The 24,239-nt window shown below is 33.9% G+C and overlaps 1 protein-coding gene across 2 annotated transcripts; it reads right to left on the bottom strand.

The window, feature by feature from the left end:
* Window positions 1–4,210: 4,210 nt before the first annotated feature.
* On the bottom strand, window positions 4,211–7,750 carry DRG1 (developmentally regulated G-protein 1). 2 transcript variants are annotated; one of them, XM_079024704.1, is made up of 12 exons: window positions 7,511–7,750; window positions 6,780–6,865; window positions 6,597–6,664; window positions 6,436–6,512; window positions 6,177–6,357; window positions 6,030–6,086; window positions 5,889–5,963; window positions 5,683–5,802; window positions 5,138–5,308; window positions 4,951–5,064; window positions 4,654–4,824; window positions 4,211–4,559 (listed from the first exon to the last, which is right to left on the bottom strand). In XM_079024704.1, exons 2-12 carry the CDS (start codon window positions 6,847–6,849, stop codon window positions 4,464–4,466), a joined length of 1,200 nt encoding a protein of 399 aa, XP_078880830.1. In that variant the 5' UTR covers window positions 6,850–6,865; window positions 7,511–7,750; the 3' UTR covers window positions 4,211–4,463. The 2 variants fall into 2 exon arrangements, with proteins under 2 accessions (XP_078880830.1, XP_078880837.1); XM_079024711.1 differs by having other exon boundaries at window positions 6,780–6,861; window positions 7,511–7,652.
* Between the last annotated feature and the right edge of the window lie 16,489 nt (window positions 7,751–24,239).

Genomic DNA, 24,239 nt, shown 5'->3' with positions numbered 1-24,239 from the left:
ATCAAAACATAATTGTCATTTGAAAATGATAAATCACTGGAAAAAATATTTCTAGTCCATTTCTTACTATAGTCAAACAAGAAAATTGATTATTATGTACATTCTTCAGCGAATTCTATGTTGTACCAAATAGAAAAATTAATTCTCGTTCATTTTCATTTTCTGCTTCAATTCTATTTATCTTTACCAAACTCATACTTGATATCGAAAGCAAACCAGTTTGTGATAAGTAATAACCATTTGATTTTAAGCTACTGAATGTCACTATGAAATAATTATTATGCATTTATGTTTTTTAGGAAATTTTCTTAAAAACCACTCATTTTTCTATAAAATAATTATTATGCATATATGTTTTTTTATGAAAATTAAAATAATAAGCATGTATTGACCTCGTCTTATATTATGTGTTTTATTAAATTTAGCAACATTGTTGATAAAAATATCAACGAATAAAAATAAAAACAGAATACCTAGATAGAGAAACTAAAACCAAAAAAACCAATGGTTCGGTTTTGGTTTTAATAAAAAAATCTAATCATTCTCATTCCGCAATTCAAATCTTAAAATTCAGATTCTGCCAAACAGCTTTTATGTTTTATAGCAAGAATTTACATTGTATTCCAAAAGGAAAAAAAAATTATTTTTATTAACGGTTGATGTTTTTTATAAAATAAGTTAAACATGAACGTTTTTTTTATTAAAATAAAAAAAATTAACATATTGGTGCTTTTCTTGAAGAAAAAAATAATTTTTGCGAAAATTTCTCTCTCTCTCTCTCTCACACACACACACACACACACACATATATATATATATATATATATATATATATATATATATATATATATATATATATATATACACACACACACATACACTACATAGAAGGGATGATGTCACTACTGCCACACAATTTTTGTTGTCACGTTATCTTTGTCACACTATATAAAACTTTTGTCATTTATGAGGGGTAATTTATAGAGTTTGAGAACTAAAAAATCACAAAAAAATAGTAGTTGATTGGTTAGTGGGTGGGGTTACATGAGAATTGAACTTGGTAGACATATGTCGAGTGTCGAGGTCGTGGCGCGGTGTGTGCTGAAGCCACATCGAATGTGCCGATCTCTAATATGAGTCACTCCCTGCAGTCTCATTAGAATTATTTTTAGAAGAATCGGCCACATTGTTATGGACTAAACTAGTTCAGATGTCGGTGTCGGGTTTCACCTTTTCGGTTCTGAAATTGGTTTTTGGCCATTAAGTTATGCTCCAACCTATTAAATCATTTTCCAAACCTCCACAATTTTAGGTAAACGTCAGCGTATCCACAACGGGTGTTGTCAAACATGTTTGATACTCATCTAAAACTCAACCGCAAGTGCTAAATACAGATTTGGATGCTTGTATGACCAAAATATATATACTACCTTTGTTGCATAATTATTGTTCATTTTTTACTTTAGAAGTTTTTATTCTTCAATTTGACCTTAAATAATTTTGTTTTTTTTATATACAATACTTGATGTAAAATATACGAGTGGATAATGTTTTAAATGTTTTTTCATTGTTATAACTTATAAGTTTCATCAAGTAATTTATAACATAAATAAAAATATTAAGGTGAAAGTTCAAGAATAAAGACTTCAAAAGTCGAAATTGTACATTAAATATGGGATGGAGGGAATAATAACAAATGATTATGAATTTGTTAGTCAGTTAATTTATAATTTAACTTATAAAATATTAAATTAAGTATTAGAAATTACATTTTTCCATAAGAAACAATAGGGAAACATAATGTGTTTTTTCATCTATTTAGAATATCGAATTATTTACTGAAAGACGCTTTAGTTCACTCGTATACCTTCTAAACTAGGTTTCCATTAAAACCGAGTTGGTTCCTTCTACGTTTAAGAAATCATCCATAAAATCGTTATCGACATCAAAAGTCACGATTTCTTTTTTCTTTTTAAGAAAATCTGACATCGTCATGTTTTCCTTTATAAGTTGTATCCTTCACTTAGCTTCCCGAAGCATAGATATTACCATCAATTGTACGGTAGAATCCGATGATTGGTTTTCTTCCGTTACCATGTATAAGAGCATCTTTTCAAAGACATGTTATAAAAAATAAAAAAATTTGTCTTAAATTGTGGGTCCAACAATACGATGAAGTGCATGTACTCGTTCAATTTGTTGAATGAATCTCAATACTTGTCGTACTTCGAACGCATTTTCGGGATCACGTGGCAAATTCTCACTTTTGTTTCTCTTAGATGTTTGTAAACAACAAAAAAATTCTCGTATAATGGTTTTGATAAAGCCAACATATTCTCCGCTTTTGTTTTAAAATTTTCATATCTTCTATGACACGGAAATCGGCTCACTCTGAGATTCTACCTAAAAATCTTATGTATATGAAGTATTTACAAATTGAACACAAACCCTATTAACATATAAAATACATAAGCTAAATAATTTTTTTTTAATAAAAGCATTACAAAAACAACTTTTTTTTATAAAAACAAGTTCTTTTATATAAAAAATATATATATAAAAAAAAAGAACTACAATTTTTTCTAAGAAAAAAAAAAAACAACATTTTACATTGAACTTTATACTTGAAAAACGTCTCTCTCAAGCCGAATGTGGTCTTCAACAACTCATATGTGGATTTTTCATCTCGTTGGATAATCACCACACAACAATTTCTTCCTCTTTTAAGTCACTTTTTCATATACTTTTTAATTTTGTGATTCTACTGGTTAAATGTTTAATATGTCTTATGATTGTTTAAACACATTCAACATGATAGTTGTGTTCTTTAGCCCATATTTAACAGTTAGCTTCAAAATATTGGTCATACACCTAATGTAGAAAAAATTTCCACCATCATTCAAGTTGGATAATTTTTTGATCAAAATTTTATTGCCTTTATCATTTGAAGTGACATTGTTGACAGTCATGGTTATCGTGTTTTTTATCCTCAACTCGTTTATACAATCAAGTAGCAAACGGCCCATGTCTTTCCCCATTGTGACTATGTATGGTTCTAAAGTTTAGAATTCTTTTATGCATTACCCAATTATCATCAACAAAGAGATCCGTTACAACCATATAATTCACTTTTTGACAAGAGGAAGTCCAATTATATGCACTCAAGTGTATTATTTTGCTTGGATTACTAAAGTAAGTAAATAATTTTTTTTATTTCGTCAAACATAATACTTAGAAACATCACCACAATAGTAATTTTCTCATTAAAAGCAATTTTGTAGTCAATAAAAGCTTCATTTTCTACAAACTTAAATGGTGGTTCACCTACAACAAATAGGCTAAGTAAAGTTTTCTTAATCTTAACATCATCATGTTTCCAAGTTGTGACACTACTACCGTCCTCACAAGCTTGTTTTTAGAAAATTACAAAGTAGTTTTCTCTTTATCATTTTTTTGGATTTTTTTTGGATGACATGTTTATTTAAACTAGGGCTACAAGGATAGTTAAACAAAACTTACATTTACTTATATCACAATGGCATATTCTCTTCTTTTCCCTTGTCGGAATCATCCTCATCAACAATAACATGGGCGGGGTGGATTCAACAAATATATCATCTTACAATAAAAAAAAAACATTTACTTATATCACAATACATAAAGTCAACAACAATGGCATTAAGACTACAACATCAATGAGTTATTCAACATTAGGCATTCAACAGAATAACATCAGGCATTCAACAATCAGTGTTACAACATTAAGGAGATTCAAGAATCAAAATTACAACATAAATCCCATTCAAGAATCATGATTACAATTTTACAACAATAATCAAGATTACAAGATCAATGACATTGAAGAATCAAGATTTACAACATAAAAAACAATTATTAAAAAAAATAATAATAATAAAAAATTTAAAAAAAATTAAAAAAAAAAAAAAAAAAAAAAAAGACGTACTTGAGTTTGAGTATCTTCCATGGATGAGGGAAGCCAATTTTCTATTACCATTAATGGTGGAAGATGACAAAAAAGGGTTTTGGTGAAGAATCGATCAAAAAGGTAGAACCTGTTTCAATTTTTTTTTTTTTTTTTAGGTGCCGGAACCACTAAATGGCATGGCAAATATGAACAAAAAGACGTACTTAAGGAATTTCTTAACATAATTCAATAAAACAGACTGCATCTGCGGAGATTGCACAAATCTTTCCAAAACAAGAAACCAACATCCAAATATGAAATACCAACAGAAACACATAATATCACATGTTTCCTCAATTGTCCACATTACATATCACAATACCATTTGAAAAACAAAACCTATGTCCGAATTCCCATCAAAACAATACAAAAAAAACATTTAAGATGCATGCATTAAATATCTGGCAACATAATATAACTAACATTCCTCTCAAAATTTATAATATTGTTTTCATCTGCATGCATGCATATATATAACTTAATTCTTGAGTGGAGCCTTCTTTTCTCTATCAGCTATTCGAGCAGGACCAGTTGTATGCGACTTGAACCTCCCTCTTCCTTCACTATCCCTCTCCTGTAAGTAAGTAATATCACATAAATCAAGAGTTTTTTATACAAATAAATTCTCATTTTTATTTTATATTTTAATTTCAAAAATGTAATCATACCTTTTTCTTGACAATCTGAACAACATCCTCATCCTGAAGAACATGACTGAGGCCACAATGCTGTGGGTAATGCCTTGCACTTGACCCCCACACCAACACATATTTAACATCCTTCACCAAGCTTCTATGTATGTGGTTACAAAAATCTTCCACACTGCATCCACCTCTATCCTGTAAATTTTTACTCCATTTTTTAATCACATTTATTCCAAAATATATATATATATATATATATATATATATATATATATATATATATATATATATATATATATATTAAATTATTTATATACATACAGCAGAAAGAACCACAGGATCACTAAAATCAGGCTGTTGCCCCTGTGGCTTTGTGTAAACCCTAACTAGCCCCATTGCATCCCACATCTTTGCAAGCAGTCTATCCAAATTCAGCTGCAACATAATAAATACCAAGGTCAAAACAGTAATTTAGCCTCAGATCATAAAATATGAAATATCAATATACCTTCAAGTTGCAACTAATGACAATAGAATTCGGTTGTCGTGCTAGTTTGTCCACGTCATCAATACCCACAACATCTATTTTGTTGTAGACATATATACACTTCATGTACTTTCGATTTCCTTCTATCACATCAATCAAATCATCCACAGTTGCATCCTCACGAAACAAAATCTGAAAAAAAAAATAAGTTTTTGTTCAGTAATCAAAAAAGATTCTTCAGGTAAATCCAATTTAGTTGTTGACTTGTTTCTTTTTTACTTAATCTAGACAGAATGACTTAGTGTGTTAAGCAAAAAAATATGTCTTAATGCATTAAGACACTAACCCTTTACCTATTTGCCCTTCTTTTTGCCTCCAAACTCATCTCACGTTAAAAGTTGTGATGAATATTGTGTTATTTGTTTTTTTGAATGTGAGAGTAAAATGGTCATTACATCTCATTCAGACGGCTTATTCAGACCTTATGTATACAACACTTTATCCAGAAAAACATCATTACCCATTCAGTCACTTTACTTAGCCAGGAAAAAAAATCCTTAAGTTACCTCTGCATTATGGATCTTGTATTCATGTAGAATTTGGTAGCAAAGTTTTTCATCCACATGAGTCAACTGCATGGTGCTGTTAAAAGAAATACCCCCAGTTTTTTTCTTTTTGAAGTAAATCTGTCAAAAAGTATCCAAATCATCAACAAAAAGTATATATATAAAAAAACAAATAGTTGACATGAAAATAACATTTGACATATTACTTGGGGTGGTTTCTTGTTTAAACGCAAACCAACAGCTTCCAATTCTTTTGTCAATATCTGTCGATGCCCTTCACTCTAAAAAAATTTATAAAAATGTTACACAAAATGATTATAAAACATGAAAATACAGCAACGACTTACTTTTGATGCATCAAGAACCATCAACACAATGTCTGATGACTTTGAAACTGCAATGACCTGAGGTTGAAAAGAATGAATGAGCATTAATATTTTTTTATTAAAATCTTTCCATAATCAGATTTATAGTGAAACTGTAAAAGTTATTACCTGTCTACCACGCCCCTTCCCTTCTGAGGCTCCTTCAATGATTCCAGGAAGATCAAGCAACTGAATTTTGGTATCATTGTAATGAATAATCCCAGGAATACAAGTTAATGTTGTAAACTCATATGATGCAGCTTCTGAATGTGTCCCCGTTAACATGGTCAACAGTGTTGACTTTCCCACACTGTATAAAAAAAAGAATATTAAAACATTAGTTTCTGTTGGTGGAAAAGAGGGTATCAGATAAGTCCTGATAACAGACCTTGGAAATCCTATAAGTGCAACACGACCATGGCCATATTTTGTCACCTCAAAACCCTCTCCAGCTCCACTAGAGCCCTGTTTATCATGAAAAAGAAACATGAAGATATACATCATGATAATGAGTAAATCACCATTGAGAAAACTGTATCAGTTGCTTACTTTGGGGGGTTCCAGTAGTTGTGTCCTTAGCTTGGCTATCTTAGCCTTGAGCTGACCCAAATGATATTCTGTGTTTAGAAAAAAGGCAAAATGAACTACATGTTTGTGAAATAATCTTCATATAAAGAATGATGTATCATTGACAGAGATATGAGACAATATGAAAGCCTTTATGTTCATAACCTGTTGCTTTATTTTTCTGGGTGCGTGCCATCTCGGCTTCAATTTCTTTGATCCTTTCTATGATCCCCATCTTTGTTTATGACTGACTGTGGATATATAGAAGAAATATTTATTAGAATATACAAAATTACGTATCTTTTCTGAGTTTCAATAGGTAAAAATCAAACCAACCATAAGCACAGTTGAACATGTAAATCTATGTGTATACTACAAGAACACCAGCACAACATCTTATTTACTTAGAGCTTCAAGAGTAGTAGCAGTGCAATAAAAATCTCAATTTATGTATGGGCATATGGCATTCAACCTACTTAAGTTTTCAAGAAACAAATGCAGCAAACTTTCAGAAGCAATATACATCTTAACAAGGTCAAAAGATATGAACAACTGAAAAGACAGATGCATGGTTCTTTATGTTTAAACTATGTTGGCAGCTGCCCAAGCTAATATAGGTAAAGATAGAAATATGTATAAGCATCAATGATTATCCTAGAGCTCTCACAAAAGGACCTAATTACTTCACAGAAGGCATATCTAATCCGACCCCAATTTCAGATTTCTCATGATGTTTTTACATGATAAAACAACTCAAGCATTTCTTATGCAAAAACTACATCGGAATTAACTACTCGATGGGAAGTGAATGAAATGAGTTAAATCAGCGACTTAAATCAACAGGATTCGGCGAACAATTGAAGGCATGGAGTGTAAGTCTTAAAGCGAATACATACATGCCTTGACGGATAGAAGTAGATGTGGGATGAGTTGAGGTCTTGATTTCCGGAATCGGCGACGATAAAGGCACCGGTTCTAGGGCTGACTTAAAGTGAGAAAGAATTGGCAACGATGGTGGTGATGGCTGCTAGCCCCTTTTCACCACTAGTGTGATGATGATCGAGGGTCGAGGGATGATATGATGATGCGTTTCGCCAAACTCTCGTTACGCTTCGGGTGCTGTAATGTGTGTGTGTGTCAATGAGATTTGGGAATCGAGTCCAGTTCATAGCCCAGTGCCCCAGTCCACTTGTATCAAGTGAAGTATTTTTGTTCTCAAATAATTAACTTATCTTAAATATTATTAAAAGAGAAACCTTATCACATCATCTTAAATAATCTGAATCATTGATTGTATTTCAATCTTATTTTTTTCACCCTTAGATCAAATTGCTGACATCATCTTCCCCATATGGAATGTATTTAATTCCAATAAATGTTTTCCAATCATCAATTAATAACTTATATTCGTTGAAATGGAATGTATTTAATTCCAATGAAAGTTTTCCATATTTTACATCTTGAATTTTCAGTTATGAAGATTTTAATATGGTTAATTTTAAAAACATATTACTAACAAATCATTTGAATCAAGGCCTTAATATCAACCATTAATATAAATCTGTTTATATTAGTAACCATTAATATAAAATCTTTTTTTATTAGGAAATCATTAATACCGAAAAATTATATTCAAATTATCACATACATATACGATTCATCATTGAATCCGAAACTCACATTTATTTTCAATCGTTTCTTTTCTTCAAACCTTCTCCTACAACATCGTTAATCTTGCTTATAACTTCTATCATCATTCTCTACTATAAACATTCACTCTTGTGCGCTAGAAGGTCAGTACCTTCTTTCGCTTTTTATATTTTTTTCGATTATTTTTTGTTCCTATACCAAATGTATGTATTCATATATTTCGATTTTCTTTATCACAAATTACATGAAATCAGTTAACTATTTTTCTGAAACTTTTCAAATAAACATGAAAAGATATTAGGTACCTTTAACAAAACAAAAATTAACTATCTTTGGAACTGACATTAATTACGAAAATATTACTTTTATATATTAGAGATGATTATGATTTTTTTTTAATTTTTATGTCATAAGAATCCGGTTAATTTTGGCATGATTTTAAAATATCATTGAAATTATTATGTTTTTGTATATCATATCAACCTACTTTTTTATCTTTGTATAGTAACAATAAAATTTATTAATTTACACAACAAATATAGATATTTCAAATTTTTTAATATTATTATACCTTACAAAATACAACTCCCTCCAAAATAAATTTTCGCCAGTTTAAATTTGTATTTTCTTTATATAATTTTTTTTTAATGATCCTGATTTTTTTTTCTCCAAAAGTATATCAAACGTTTACGTCTTAGATAATGCTGCCCTATTATAATTATTATTTTCCAAAAGTATATCCGTTTAATGAGGAATTTGATATAATAAAGGAAGTGAATGTTAATTAAAATGAGATATATATTCCATAATTATTACATGAGTTTATTAAAAAAATTAATATCAAGGTGTAAACATTAAATATTTTTAAAGTAAAATTTCAGAATACATACAAACGATGATGTTGTACAATGAAATATAAAATTGAATATACCGAAAAAAAACACTATTAAAGCAATCAATCTTGAAAATAACATAGTTATGAAAAATTATAAAGTAAGATAAAAATTATAAGATATTAGGAGATTTGTAATAAGTACATTTAGTAAAAGCGTTACGGTTATTAGAAAAAATAAGACCGTTAAGATTAGTGAAAATACAATATATAAACTAAATTATCACAATAGTAATGAAATGTCATTATTTGATATTTCATATAATTGACAGATGTATCAAATTACATTGATGATATACTAAAATTATTCAAAGTTGCGCCAAAACTAATGCAAAGTTCTTGCGAACAATAAATAAATAAGAACAAACATAAAAGCTAGCATTTATATTTATAATCAATTTAAAATAAACCAATCATGATTTATAAAAGAATCTCCATTGATGATATACTAAAATTAAATATATATAACATTTAACATTTTATAAATTATATTACATAACTTTATTTGAATAAATGAAATAGTTGTCAATATTTAATGCAATAGAAAAAACGGTATATTGGTTGTCAATATATGTTTACATTAGGTAACATTATTATGCAAGGAACGTCTAATTAAAATGCTTATAAATATATAAATATCATAACTATATGAAACGAGGAAAGTCGTTCAACTAATAAAATAAAAAATGATGTCTACAAAGAGATCTTTCAATGATTATATATATTTATCGTTTTTAATGTATTTTCTACACATTTCAATAATAACAATAACCATATATTTTTTATACTCATTATACAATATCTATAAACGATTATATGTTTTTTTATGCACTTCCCGCGTTTAACGCGGGCTATAATCTAGTTTCTAAATATGAAAACAGGTTTATTTTTGTTAGAAATTTGGGAGTAAAAATCAAATGTGTGATAACCAATGAATGATATTTCACAAATCATGTAAGTTTGTTTGTATTAGTAGTTCTCAATATATTATATATATTATATATCTAGTTAACAAAAAAATTAATGAGATATAGTTCCAGACTACTTTGTGTTCTAGGCACAAAATAACAACCAACTTTTTAAATATATTTTGTTCAGTTTGATAAGAGAATCAAAAATGCAAAATACGAGTATATATAATCATGTATCCTAAAATTGGATATAGTTGATGAAAATTATAGAAATTATAGCTGAAAATGTTTTATGGATAAATTATTCTGATAAGATGTTTGATTAGAACTATCACAAGCGGCCTATATTGAAGATGTCACATAGACAATGCAACTTAAGTTTCTTTTAGGTTGTCTTCAAACAGATCCCAAATTTTGCATGTTTTTCAATTCTCCTTCATTATGATTACGGTTTTTATTGCATTCTAATTCTAAATTTATAAAGACAGTTTGGGGCTCTACCCCAACCCCTAATGGTAACGTGACCCCTTTCACTCTCGTCTTTTGTCATGTTTGGGATCAAATTCTCATTATATACAAATATACATTATGGTAATGCCCTTGATTTTAAGCTAGAAGTTTTGCACTTTTAAGTGACAATATTTTGAATACTAATATAAAATAATAATAATAATAATAATAATAATAATAATAATAAAACTAATTTAGTTAATAAATAATAGATTTAAAAGCCTCAAAGTTAATTAACATATAGAAAATAATTAAATTGAAATTTAGTTATAGAGATGGTGTGGATGTTGAAGTTAAAAATCTTTAAAGTTTGGAATTAATGAACAATATTAGAATAAACTCATTAAGTTGAAATATAGGCTTGATTATACGAAGTTTTATCACCTAAGGTTGAAATAGAAGATAAAAAATGTAAATATTATTTAGAACGTCATCTTGGGGGTTAAATCAAGATTCTTATGTGGAGGAACTATTTATACCAAGTATAGGAATTTTGGCATGGTTTGGCTTGAACTTAGTAACAATGTAATGGGACTAAGTTATTAAAATATTTACTTTTCAAGACTAAAGTGATGGTCTTAAAGTTAGGAATGTCATTTTGGGGTCAAAAGCTAAAATAGCAAATGGATGGGATAATTGTGCCAACTTATGAACGATTAGAATTTAAACACCATCTTTTTATCTATATTGCTCGGATAAGGTCATAAGAGTGGTGATTTACAAGTAAAAGGAGGAATTGAACACTAGAATCACAAATCATCCAAGGAACTTGTGAGTGTAGAGTGTAGTTATTCTTACATTTCCTTCGTTTATGCATTTATATTTGTAACACCCGTTTTCTCAGTTTAACAATTTGAAGACTTAAAGATTTCAACTAAGAGGGCTATGATTGCAATTACTGCCATGGCAAGAATCATTTTTATAAGGAGTGTATGTTAAGAAGGTTGAATGAAAATAAGGAGGATGAGAAAGACGAAGCCTACTACATTCGGAAGATAGAGGATTTGAAGAAAAAGAGTGATGGGAACGCGAAGCCTGATTTGATTGTGCATGAAGGTGGTGATGAATTTGGTAGCGTTGAAGTATGGTTCACTGATTCCGAAGATGATGAGGTTCAAAAGCCCACACATGGTGGATGTTTTGTGGCTAGTCGTACCCCATATAAAGATAGGTTCAAGAAGTATCAGACGACTGATTGTCAAGTTGAGGAAATCTTTCCTTCAACAAATCTGATGACGATTCCTCTTTCAAATCTTTATGAGGAATTCATGAATTTGTTTGATGAGCCCGAAATTGCCATTTCTTCATAATCAAATGCTCCATATAATAAGGATGGTGAATTGAAGAAAATCATTAACGATGTTGCCAAAGATCTTGGAAATGAGCCATCCATTCCGAAGGGTTTTGAAATTCTAAAGGATTCTGAAATTTCACCTTCGCCACAAGCTTCTAGTGCTCCAGTTCAGGGGGAGGATTCTAATTCAACCTCCACAATCGATACACCTATTCAAGGGGGAGGATTCAAATCTCGAAGTCAACATTAATATTCCAATCCAGGGGGAAATCTGATTCCAAACGTAAAGTCACATGTATATTTCCAGGGGGAGAATGAGAACGAAAATAATGACTCAGGCGTTCAATTGAAATTTGAAGATGTAAATGTAGAATTTGACCCAGTCTACAATCCGAACTATCTGTCATTGGCCAAATGGACCAATGATCATCCGAAATCTCAAGTTATCGGAGCAACAACTCCATGAGTTCTCACAAGAGCTCAACAAAAAGCGAATCAAACTGCATTATTTTCAAAAATGGAGTTTTGCATGTTTATTTCGTTCATCTCTAAAATTAAGCCAAAAACTGTAAAGATTGCTCTTGATCATTCCGATTGGGTGCGGGCAATGTAGGAAGAGCTTAATGAGTTTGAGCGCAACAAAGTATGGATATTGATTCCAAATCCAAAGGATGCATCTGTGGTCGGATTAAAATGGGTATTTCGGAATAAGCTTGACAAAGAAAGCAATGTGATTCGGAACAAAGCATGGTTGGTTGTAAAAGGGTATTGCCAAGAGGAAGGTATAGACTATGAAGAAACATTCGCACCGGTTGCAAGGCTGGAATCTATTCGGATTTTCCTTGCTTATGCAGCGCACAAAAATTTATAAAGTCTATCAAATGGATGTCAAATGTGCATTTTTGAATGGTGAATTAGAAGAGACAGTCTACGTGGAACAGCCACCAGGTTTCGTGAATGAGAAATATCCAAATCATTTTTACATTTTGGATAAGGTTATGTGTGGTTTAAAACAAGCACTGCGTGCATGGTATGAAACCCTTACTCGTTTCTTAAAGCAATCTAAGTTTAAACAACGTTCGGTCGACCCAACCTTCTTTCGCAAGAAAGATGGTGACCAGGTGATGATTGTCCAAATTTATGTTGATGATATCATTTTCAGATCCACTAATCCTAGATTAACAGCTGAATTCTGAAAATTGGTGGAAACTAAAATTAAGATGAACTCAATGGGTCCTATTAACTTTTTCCTTGGTTTAAACATTAGATAGAGTTCTGAGGGCATTTTCATCAACCAAGAAGCCTATTCGAAGACTTTACTTGCGAAATTTTGCAAGGTTGGAGTTTCAAAAGTTAAGGTTCCAATGGTGTTCGGAATAAAGCTCACTCCATCCGTGGACAAGCCTGCAGCTGATATAACTCTTTATCAACAAATGATTGGTTCTTTAATGTACATAACAGCTAGTCGTCCAAATATTATGTTTTATATTTGCTATTATGCAAGGTTTTAGGCAAATCCTCGTAGCCCCATATGACTGTTGTGAAGAACATCTTCTGATATCTAAAAAGAACTACCTCTCTCGTAATCTGTGTAACGCCTGTGTTTCCGGGCTTGCCATTTTTAGGAATGTAATAGTCTAGGTTAACCTTTGTAACCCATTTTGAAATAATAAGATTGTATTATTTGAGTATTATGTGTTTTGTGCTTAATTGCTTAATTATGTGGTTTGATTAATTAAGAATAAAAATAAGCGTCAAAATTTAAGTGTAAAATAAACTTAATATCTTTGCTTAATGTTGTAGTAGTTGAAACGAGGTTTCCGAATATATATAGAACGCCCAAGTCTGACTTCGTATGAGGAAGTTATGATTTATTGAAGTTTCGACTTAGCAGTGTGCAGCCCGAAATACTCGATTTGAGATCGAGCGGTTTTTAGCCGAAGCAATCTAAACGAGGATCGAAGGTCTCGTTGTTGGTATCAAAGCGATAAAAAGTTAGGCGAGAACGGACGTCAAACGAAGAAGTTATGAATTTATAACGAAGTTTTTCTGTCGCGGCCTATTAAAAATAAATAATAAAAATAAAGTCGAAATTAACCGACGGAGTCTAAACGAAAGTTGTAGAGCGTGGTCTCGCCTTCACGTGGATATAAAGAACGTCGAAAACGGAGTTCGTATGAAGAAGATATGAATTTCCGAAGTTTATTAAATATTTTGTATTTAAATTTAATTGGAAATTCGGAAGCATTATCCGAAGGAGTCACCGGTCTGATCCGAGGTACGCCCCGCGTACTACAAAGGTGTCGACACTCGCAGCAAGTGGCTCGGATGACGCATGCAATGACGATTTCGGAAGCAGTACGCCCCGCGTACTCCGAGGCTCCAGCCTCCTATAAATAGGATCCGAAGGCAGCCGAGTCTTTTGTTCATTTTCTCTCTTCTCTCTCCCGTTTTGCATCGTTTTGCATGCCAGGAATATCCCGAAGCCCCAGTATCATACTCTAGCCCCGAGGCAAGTCCCGAGATCCCGAAGATCCCGAGAAGTGCGGTTCCCGAGCCGAAGCTCTGCCCGCGAGAAGTTCGATTTTTGTGAAGATCTTTCAGATCTGCTGAGGATTACTACTTCTGCAAGTCGTAGTGCTGTCCGATCATCTTCTGATCAAGTGAGTGTATACTACCTTTCATAAACACGATAATAATACAAGTTTGGTTGGAGTGTATTAAGTATATTGTTGTTTATAGGTGTGAGTGTGTAGTTACTTTCTTCTAACGCATAATTATGAAGTATTTTATACGGAATACGTATTATGTGTATAATTTTGTGGTTATGTGTGTGAATGTGTATTCACTTTCTTCTAACTCATAGAAATGATTTATTCTCTATGAGGTATGTGTTATGTGTGTGTGTGCCTCATCTGTTATGTGGAATATGTGTTGATTAAAGCATGCTATGCAGGTTTTTTTTTACTATGTATAAAAATGTATATTTTTATCTACTAATATGTTGGGTAGAACATGGGTAGATAGTTGGTGTGTAATAAACAGATGAGAGGCCTCGTTGTTGTTTGATTTAGTCATCTCGCGGAGTTTAGATGATGACCACGGGCTATTCTAGACAGTCTTGTGGAAACATTAGCAGGTTCGCCACCTGTAGGTGTTAATGAACTTGGGTGTTCATTCGTTGTACTCCATCCCCCTCATGGTTGCCTTATTTGACTTATATTGCTGAGGTACCCCCAAAGCATGTGTTGTCACCCCGATGAAATATTCTTAGACTAGGTCCCTTATGTTAGTTGTTTTAGGGACATAAAGTGAGAATAACGAGAATGGGTAATTGGGTTATTGTTGGTTGGTGAAAAATTAAATATGATTATTTATTGTGGGTTGAAAACCCTATATGCTCACCAGGCTCCCAAGCCTGACCCACTCAGTTTTATTTGTATTACAGGAAGTGGCACGAGGGCATGAGATGGATGAACCATCAGTTGTTTTGTTTACAAGTCTGTATATGTATATATTTGTTGAATGACTTGTAATGTTATCGTTTATGCTTATTGGTCTGTATCGGAACATGACACCCCGAGTTTTGATTATATAATGAAAAATACATTTCTTTTATGAAATGCTTTGGTAAACATTGTTTTATCATGTTTTGTTTTTGGGAACAAATTCCGCAACTCTTTCAAATCAAAAGGATTTACTCTGAAATTATTTTAAAAGCATAAATGAAATCGGTCTTTTCTGGCCGAGATTTTGGGGATGTCACAATCTGGTACCCTTCCAACTCAGGATTTTTTGTGCAAGCATCCTCCGATGCGGATCTTGGTGGATGTGGTCTCGATCGTAAAAGCACTTCCAGGGGATGTCAGTTTCTAGATGGCAAGCTTGTAAGTTGGCAATCAAAGAAGCTGACGTGTGTATCCCTATCTACTGCAGAAGCTGAATACATCGCAGTCACATCATGCACTTCTCAAATCATTTGGATTCATAATCATCTAAGGGACTATTGAATAAACATGAAGAGAATCCCTCTATAATGCGATTCAGAAACCGTAATTCGGATATGTCATAATCCAGTGCAACACTTGAAGACAAAACATATTGCACTAAGATATCATTTAATCAAGGATCACGTTGAAAATAGAAACATTGAAGTGCATTTTGTTCGATCCTCTGATCAATTGGCTGATATCTTCACGAAGGCCTTACCTGAAGCAACATTCAATCATATTTTGCAAGGTCTTGGAATGATAGAAGCTGAATCAGTTCCAAAATCTCATTTGTAATAGGAAGTTACTCTTCATGCTCCAAGCTTCAGAACGGTTCAGATTTCACTATTCATAATGGTTTCGGAACGCGTCTGTATACTTTGTATATTATGTGTTTTCCGATTGATTTCGAGCTTCGGAACTCTTCGGAAGCCACTGTTCATTTGTGTTTCTGAATTTTTCTTTTCTTAATATTTTTACTTTGTTTTCTGTTTTTATTTACTTTTTCAGAAAAATCAAAATCACAAAAATATTTTCTTTATTTCTGTTTTATTTTTATCTTTTTTAGAAAATCCAAAATCACAAAAATATTTTCTTTATTTCTGTTTTAATTCTTTTTAAATCCAAAATTACAAAAATATTTTTCTTTATTTTAGTATTGCTTTGGGAATACGTTTCTTATTCAGGTACAATTTCTTGTTGCCACAATTCAGAACGATGGGGCAAGTATTACATTTCGAATCTATGTACTAGCTAAGTGTCCCTAAAAGCATGTTGACCTAAGCCTCTTAGACTCTATGTTGAAGCCTTAATGAAACTTTCATTCTGATCGTTTCTTCCCAATCAGGCTAATTATTCACATAAGTCATTGAGCTACCTTACTCTTCTCACAATGAGTTAAGAGTTGACTGCTTAGTCACTATTTTTTAGCAGAGGTGCAATTTTCTCTTTGGAACCATCACTAACATTTCTCCATCAACCTCACTTTCATACAATGTAACCCTTATTACTTACCAATTGATAAGAGGCGAGTCCCGAAGCGTCAGAAGGCTCCGAGAAGAAGAGCTTTTCGGCTCGGAAGTTTTGCCCCCGCAGAGCCCAGTTCCTAGCCAAACCTCCTAGTAAGTGAGTTATGCATACCCTAATTTAAGTATAGCTTATGTTTAAGTTCAATATCGTTATTATGAACTTATAAAAAACAAATATATTATAAAATATAATATACATTGTGTAATTATAATATCTTTTAACTACTCATAGTACGGGGAATCTGGTTTGAATGGCCGCATAGGGTTGTTGGATTTCAAAATTGTTATAATGCCAAAATGGTCATGCCCTCCGGTGTTTCATGTATGGCCCCTGTCTGTACATAGTGGTTGAAAAGTATTGTTTAACACTTATAAAACAATATCACTCGTAAATAGTCGTAATAAATATTAGACTAAAATATAGCGGTAATGATACTAGGTTTCACCGAAGGAAAATAGAATTGAGAAGTGAAGCACTGTCCGAGTTTGGAATCATCACTTTAACAAGTGAGTGCATAGTTAGTTTCATCTTACACATAGATATGACATATTTAATATAAATTACATGCTATGTGTGCATATTATCTATGTTCTTGATATCTATGCTAGATGAACAAAATATATATGTTTTATTTGATATAAACTGTATATGTATTATATACCTATAAAAATATTGGGTAAAGATGGGTAGATGTGTAACACCCATAAAAAAATCAAGCCAATTTAAAAAAATTTCAACCAATTAAAACCATTACTTATTACAAAGTGTTTTCAAAATATTTTAAACATCAAAGTATCCCAAAAATTCCAAATCATAAAACATGAGCAGGTCTACGATCACGCCTTCGCCTTCCTGCGATCATCTAAAGTACCTGAAACAAAATCCAAAAATGTAAGCCCGAAGCTTAGTGAGTTCCCCCAAAATACCCATACACGCAACAATATACATATAATCACAAAAAACATACTATCGGTCCAATCAACCATCGGGTTGGAATACCTCATGCCCTCAACCTTCGGGTTGGAATGCCAACATACTATGGGTCCAGTCATCCTCGGGATGGAATCCCCCAGCCCCACAACCATCGGGTTGGAATGACCACATACTACGAGTCCAATCATCCTCATGATGGAATACTCACGACCCACAACCATCGGGTTGGAATGCCCAAGTCTGTTGGCTCTCGCACAAAGCATATAAGCCTCAACCACCAATCAAACATGTGCACGTATAGCAGATAATCACATAACAGTCTATAAACAGACAAATCGATCTAACAGATCATAACAACGTAATAACATCCTATCTACCAAGATATCGATCTAATAGATCATACTAGCATAACAACATCCTATCTACCAGGATACTGATCTAACAGATCATAAAAGCATAATATCATCTTATCAACCAGGATACTGATCCAACAGATCATACTAGCATAACATATCGGGATAACAATCCAAAAGGGTCGACATTGGTACCTTAGACCATTGAGTGTAGTGAGGAAAACTCACCTCACAACTGTCGAATTGTAGTGATAAGATCAAACTCTCGAATCACAGTCGCGAACTCTGTAACGCTCTATTCCCGGTACGCATCAATTCATTTAATATTAATTTTGTAAAATCTACTTGACGAGTTGGTAGCCTAACTCGTCGAGTAGATGCCAGATTAAACGCGGGGATTTAAATGGGCTACTCAGCGAGTCGAAGCCCTGACTCGACGAGTAGGTCTGTCAGGAGGAAACCCTATCTTTTAGGTTTTGCACCCTATTTAAGTCACTTAAACCCTTTTGGGCCTCCCTTACCAGCCTCCCTGTCCTCCAAAACCCTAATTCGTTGTGAGCTTCATCCTTGAGAGATTATTGAGGTTTTGAGTGTGTTTTTGTGATATAGAAGAGACTTGGAAGATCTTGGAGCCATCAAGCTTGTGGAGAAGATCAAGATCCAGGATTTCATCCATCTTTGTCAACCTTCTGAGGTAAAATGCTCTTAGCTTGATAACCCATAGCTTAGATCTCTTTTAGTGTTGATTATGGGTCTTTTTGATCCCTTTGAGAAGGATAAGTTACTCTTCATGGTTTGTATGCCAAGCAATCCCTTTTTCCTGTGATATTTAGCCTCTAGAACCATAAAAGAGGTTTTGAACCTGTTTTTGTCCAAGCAATGGTCGTGTTCATGGAAGTAGGTTGCTATAACTTGAGTTTGGGTCCATTTGAGGTGTGTAAATCCATCAAGTCTCCAACTTTATAGAAATGGACCATGGAAACGATATGGATATGTATTTTGGAGCCTTAGAAGTGTGAAATCAGTTGTTAGGTTAGATCTTCCAGGGACTCGACGAGTTCATATGGGAACTCGGCGAGTCCGATCAAGGATCGTCGATAATGTTCATGAAACTTGGCGAGTTGTCAAGGAACTCGAAGACTTGGATCATCTAGTCCCTTTTTTGACTATGCTAGGACTCGGCGAGTCTGAGGATGACTCAAAGAGTTAGTTCGTCCAGTCACGATGATGGGTAGCCTAGAAACTCGACGAGTCATAAGGTGACTCAGCGATCCGAGCCGCGATTTTAGGGTTCTTGAGTTCTAGAATCCGACGATCAATAGGCTGACTCAACGAGTTAGGTCAACCTGGGAGGTTGACTTTGACCAGGATGTTGACTTTGACCAGGGGTAAATTGGTCATTTTTGTTGGGTTATGGGCATAACATCAATCCTATGGTGTGTATGCAACTCTAATTGCTTTGATCTAGGTTTTCTACTATGAACATAACAACATTGAATACCAAAGCAATAAACCCTAATCTAGCATGCTTATTTCAAAATTGACATAATAAACAAGTTAGAAACTTTACCTTGATTGTTATATAGCAATAACAATCACAATCCTTCTTAATATTGACTTCTGAAAGCTTAGTGCCTTAAATGTTGCACCTCTAATGGAGTCACAAACACCATTAGCAACAAGGAAGAACAAGAGAGAGAGAGAGAGAGAGAGAGAGAGAGAGAGATGAGGCACAAAATCGTCCAAGGTTCTCTTAGAAGTTTTAGGGACGATTTTGGTGGCCATAAGGGTTCCTTTTATAGTTAGGCTTCTAGGGTTTTCAACTTGGAAACCCTAATCCAGTTGCTTAGTCCTTAAGCAGCCCAAAGGATCCTTACAGAAGGCCCCCTTGGACGATTTCTATATGGACTCCCATATAGAATTTGCCCATTACTTCCTTATGGATCCTAAGCCCAACTTTGTAACTATCTTATAATTACAGTATCAGTCCCCTTAATTTAATTAATCTCTTTTGACCACAAAATTAATTCTAAATTAATTCTTGATCAGTATTAATTAAACAATATGATTTATCTTTTAATATATTATTCACATAATATATTAATAAATCATAATTAATCCTCGTTCTCCATAATTCATCCTATCAGAGTATCAGTTGTTATGGTGAAGGCAACCCAAAAGGACCATGCTCATAATCGGGTCAAGTACATACCAAAATAGTTATGGGCTTAGACACCTAATCTAACAGTCTCCCACTTGGATAAGTCTAATAACTATTTTGCAAGTACGACTTCAGAACCTGATCAGCAATCGTAGCTTTCAAAAGCCACTGTCAACTCTGATCTTATCAGAAACGCGTCCTTTAGATAAGGGATCATATATTCCTCCATTCTAGATATCGTATAGACATGAGACATGGATTATAATCATTCTCTCAGTCTACGTATTGTTTCCCGATTTCCGATTTATAACGACTGACAACAGACTACAATTGAACACATCAACTTAGTCCAAACTTGGCCAAGCTCTTAGGGTGTCATCACTAAATCATCGAGGGGCCCACATATATCACTTTTATCCAACTTCGGGTAAAAGGAACGGATAAACTTAGACTCATATGCTTGCTCTATTTACTTATCAAATCACACACAACAATACGTTTTATAACACCAAGTTATTGGTGCGTTTACATATTATCAACGTGCAACCGACTTGTAAACTGCAACTATATATCTCCGTTTGAAGAATATATTATCGTCTCACCAATCACTCGTGATAAAATCCATGAAGCGATCCAAGTGAGCGTGGGTTTAATCCAATACTCTGATCTTATTACAGGAGCATTCATGAACCCTGCAACAAACCTTTGTTATGCCCAAACGCTTTAGACAATCTACAGCCAGATTCATGACAATCTTCTTTCATACCTACTTCCAACGCATGATCGACTGTGGATGTTTGAATAACCTAGTTATTCTGGAAGTCAAAACATGTGAAATGAAACACAAGAATAATACTAATCCTATATGGCCCCAAAACTTCTGAGTATAAATAAAACACCTTTATTTAATCACCATATTGATTACACATTATTCATTGTATAATGTTTCGAATAATCAACTTAATACTTGAATCATAACAACAATTGTCCCATGCTCCAAGCATGCACGCTATGTTTACCTATGGTACTTTACTTTCTAAAACATATCAATTAAAAACATTTCTAACGATACTCATTTCACAATTCCTAATCCTTATCGTTAGTATAAGAATACAAAATTCTCGCCACTACTAGAATATGTTAGATTCTAACACTTTATGCAACGATCATTTCGTAGTGTCACAACACCAAAGTCACTAAGACTCTGCTAATGAAATTACAAAGTGCTCTATTGGATATTGTTACAAGACAATTCCACAGATACGAAGTCTCGCATTCAAATTACATTCCTTTGAACATCCTTCTTGCATAAAAGTTTCTAATCTACATAAATTCTTAATATCTAACTCCCACATATGGAAACATTTCCATATTTGCCACATGACAACTCATTATTAATAGAATCTTATCTATAATAATAATGTCAATATGGTCCATTCATTACTTCCAACTGTCCACAAGCGACCAATCATTAGCGAACCTTAGATCTTCCTTGACCGATGTTTAATTGTTTTAGTCAAATCCGGTTCCAGTCCTTTTTCCCTCTTAATGGCCAATACATTTGGAAAATTTAGAACGGTCGAATATTACAGCATATGCAATCGATCCTATACCCGAAGCGTATGGGACACGATGAAAAACGTGATACTTTACCAGTTTCTTGCTATAATATTGTCATATATATAATTCCCTTATGTTGAATCTTTTCAACATAATATTTATGTAACACCCCGATTCTCAGGTATCGATTTTATAAGAATTTTCTTGTTTTCAAGGTCTACTCGACGAGTTGATTGCCCTACTCGTCGAGTAGCAGCGGGTTGGTCCACGTGTTTTAGTGACCTACTCGCCGAGTCCAAGAAGGGACTCGACGAGTAGGAGCTGGCAGATGAAACCCTAAATTTTGGGGATTTGCACCCTATTTAAGGACCACTTATTCCCCTTAGCCTCTCTTACTACCTCCCTTCAGTTCAGAAACCTTAATTCATGGTTGCTCTCTATAATTGTGTGCTCCTTAGCTTGGAAGAGGGATCTTTGGAGTAAAAATCTTGGAGTTCAAGAAGTTCGGAGCAAGGGCCTGTTGTAGATCCGAATTCTTCTCTGTCTTGGCATCATTTTGGAGGTAACAAGTTGTTACATTGGCTATCTCTTAGTTATATCTCTTCATTATGGGTTGGGATTTTAGGGTTTAGTGTGGTGATTCTCCGATTTGGGTCAAGATATGAGGTTGCAACCTCAGATCTGGACTCCTTTAGCCCCTCTTTGTCATAAAGCTTCCGTCTTTGTTGAGCTATGACCTTTCCCTTACCTTAAGCCACTTCTTTAGCTTGTTTTTGGTCATTATCACATTGCATGCATGTAAAGTTTGCAACTTTACGAGATAAACATGCCTTGGGAGGCTGGATCTACAATATGGAGCCTTAGCATAGCTTAAAAAGCATATGTATGGGTGAAGGGTTGAAGGGAATCGGCGAGTCACAAGGTCGACTCGGAGAGTCATATGAATATGGTCATGAACTCTACGAGTTGATGAACAACTCGACGAGTCCGATGGAGATTGCCTTGGGCTCGGCGAGTCAGTCGGATAGGGTTTTCCCAACCTTTGGAGACGTATGAACTCGACGAGTTGTAGGGAAACTCGATGAGTCAATCAAGGATTTCACAACTGTTGGGTTTTGAGCATTCTAACACTCTAAGTGTACATGCAACCCTAAATACCTTGGATCTATGTTTTCTCTATTATACATGCAAATATGAATATTCCAAGGTATTACCCTATCCAGCATACAATCTTTTAATACTTGGGTAATATAACAAGTTAGAATACGTACCTCTTGATGTGACTTTGTAACAACGTAAATTTTCAAAACAATTTTTCAGTTTTGAAACATACATTTGCTCAGAAAATATTGTCAAAACATATTGTATCAATTGTTATCATCACAAAACATCTCCTCAGAATCTCAAACATAAACTCCACAAGTGTGTACAAATCATGTCGGCGCCTTCCCGCGCTCATCACTAGTACCTGAAACACATAACACAACAATTGTAAGCATAAATGCTTAGTGAGTTCCCCAAAATATCGCATACAACATATACGCCACTCGAGGCTATAATACGACCTTCCGGTCGATGTGTCTCAGTGGGACCCTCCAGTCCCGTAGCTCGTTGGACCCTCTAGTCCGGTCATAGCTCGTTGTACCCTCTGGTCCGGTCTATAACATCATACACATACATATATCACATAGCACATAAACTCATACGTAACACATAAGACCCTCTGGTCAACACATAATACCACTCTAGGTAACGTATAGTGAGAAGACTCACCTCGATGTCTCGGTAAGTATCTGACTCGGTAGAAATGTGATCTAGCCTCCGCCTAATCACATAAGGTAAATACTCTCATAAATACAACTGTACTCAACCCTAAAAGTCAACAAGGTCAACGGTCAAACTTTGATCCGACTCGTCGAGTGCACTAGGGCGACTCGGCGAGTCCACACGTGTCCACTGACTCTCTTAGTCCCTCTCTTGGCACGTCGAGTACTTCCCCTGACTCGACGAGTTCCACCTGGCATGAATCGCGGGGCCACCCCGACTCAACTCGCCGAGTCTCAAGAACAACTCGGCGAGTTCCTTCTTGAACTCAGACTTCCCTGACTCTCTCTGACTCACCGAGTTATACCCCAACTCGGCAGGTCCACTCACTGAGTGATTAACGGGCAACCTTCATACTACTCGCCGAGTCTGTTCTTCGGACTCGGAGAGTTCATGCCATGCATAAACTCTATACAACTCCTGAGGTCAGATCTGTTCCATACAATCATAGATCTGGCCTCCCCAAGCATGATAATCACGTAAAGTTCGGACCTTGGCACTCATATAACATCTAAATGG

Source organism: Lactuca serriola, chromosome 1, assembly GCF_051521515.1.
Source record: "Lactuca serriola cultivar US96UC23 chromosome 1, Lser_US96UC23_V15, whole genome shotgun sequence".
Classification (NCBI taxonomy): domain Eukaryota; kingdom Viridiplantae; phylum Streptophyta; class Magnoliopsida; order Asterales; family Asteraceae; genus Lactuca; species Lactuca serriola.
This window is presented reverse-complemented; position numbering and strand designations above follow the sequence as displayed.

Excerpts from the sequence above, each read along its gene's own strand:
- DRG1 (XM_079024704.1), bottom strand. The coding sequence starts at position 6,849 with ATGGGGATCATAGAAAGGATCAAAGAAATTGAAGCCGAGATGGCACGC. Across the intron at positions 5,309-5,682 it reads ACAAGATCCATAATGCAGAG|ATTTTGTTTCGTGAGGATGC; the intron begins GTAACTTAAGGA and ends TTTTTTTTTCAG. Across the intron at positions 5,065-5,137 it reads TCATTAGTTGCAACTTGAAG|CTGAATTTGGATAGACTGCT; the intron begins GTATATTGATAT and ends ATTATGTTGCAG.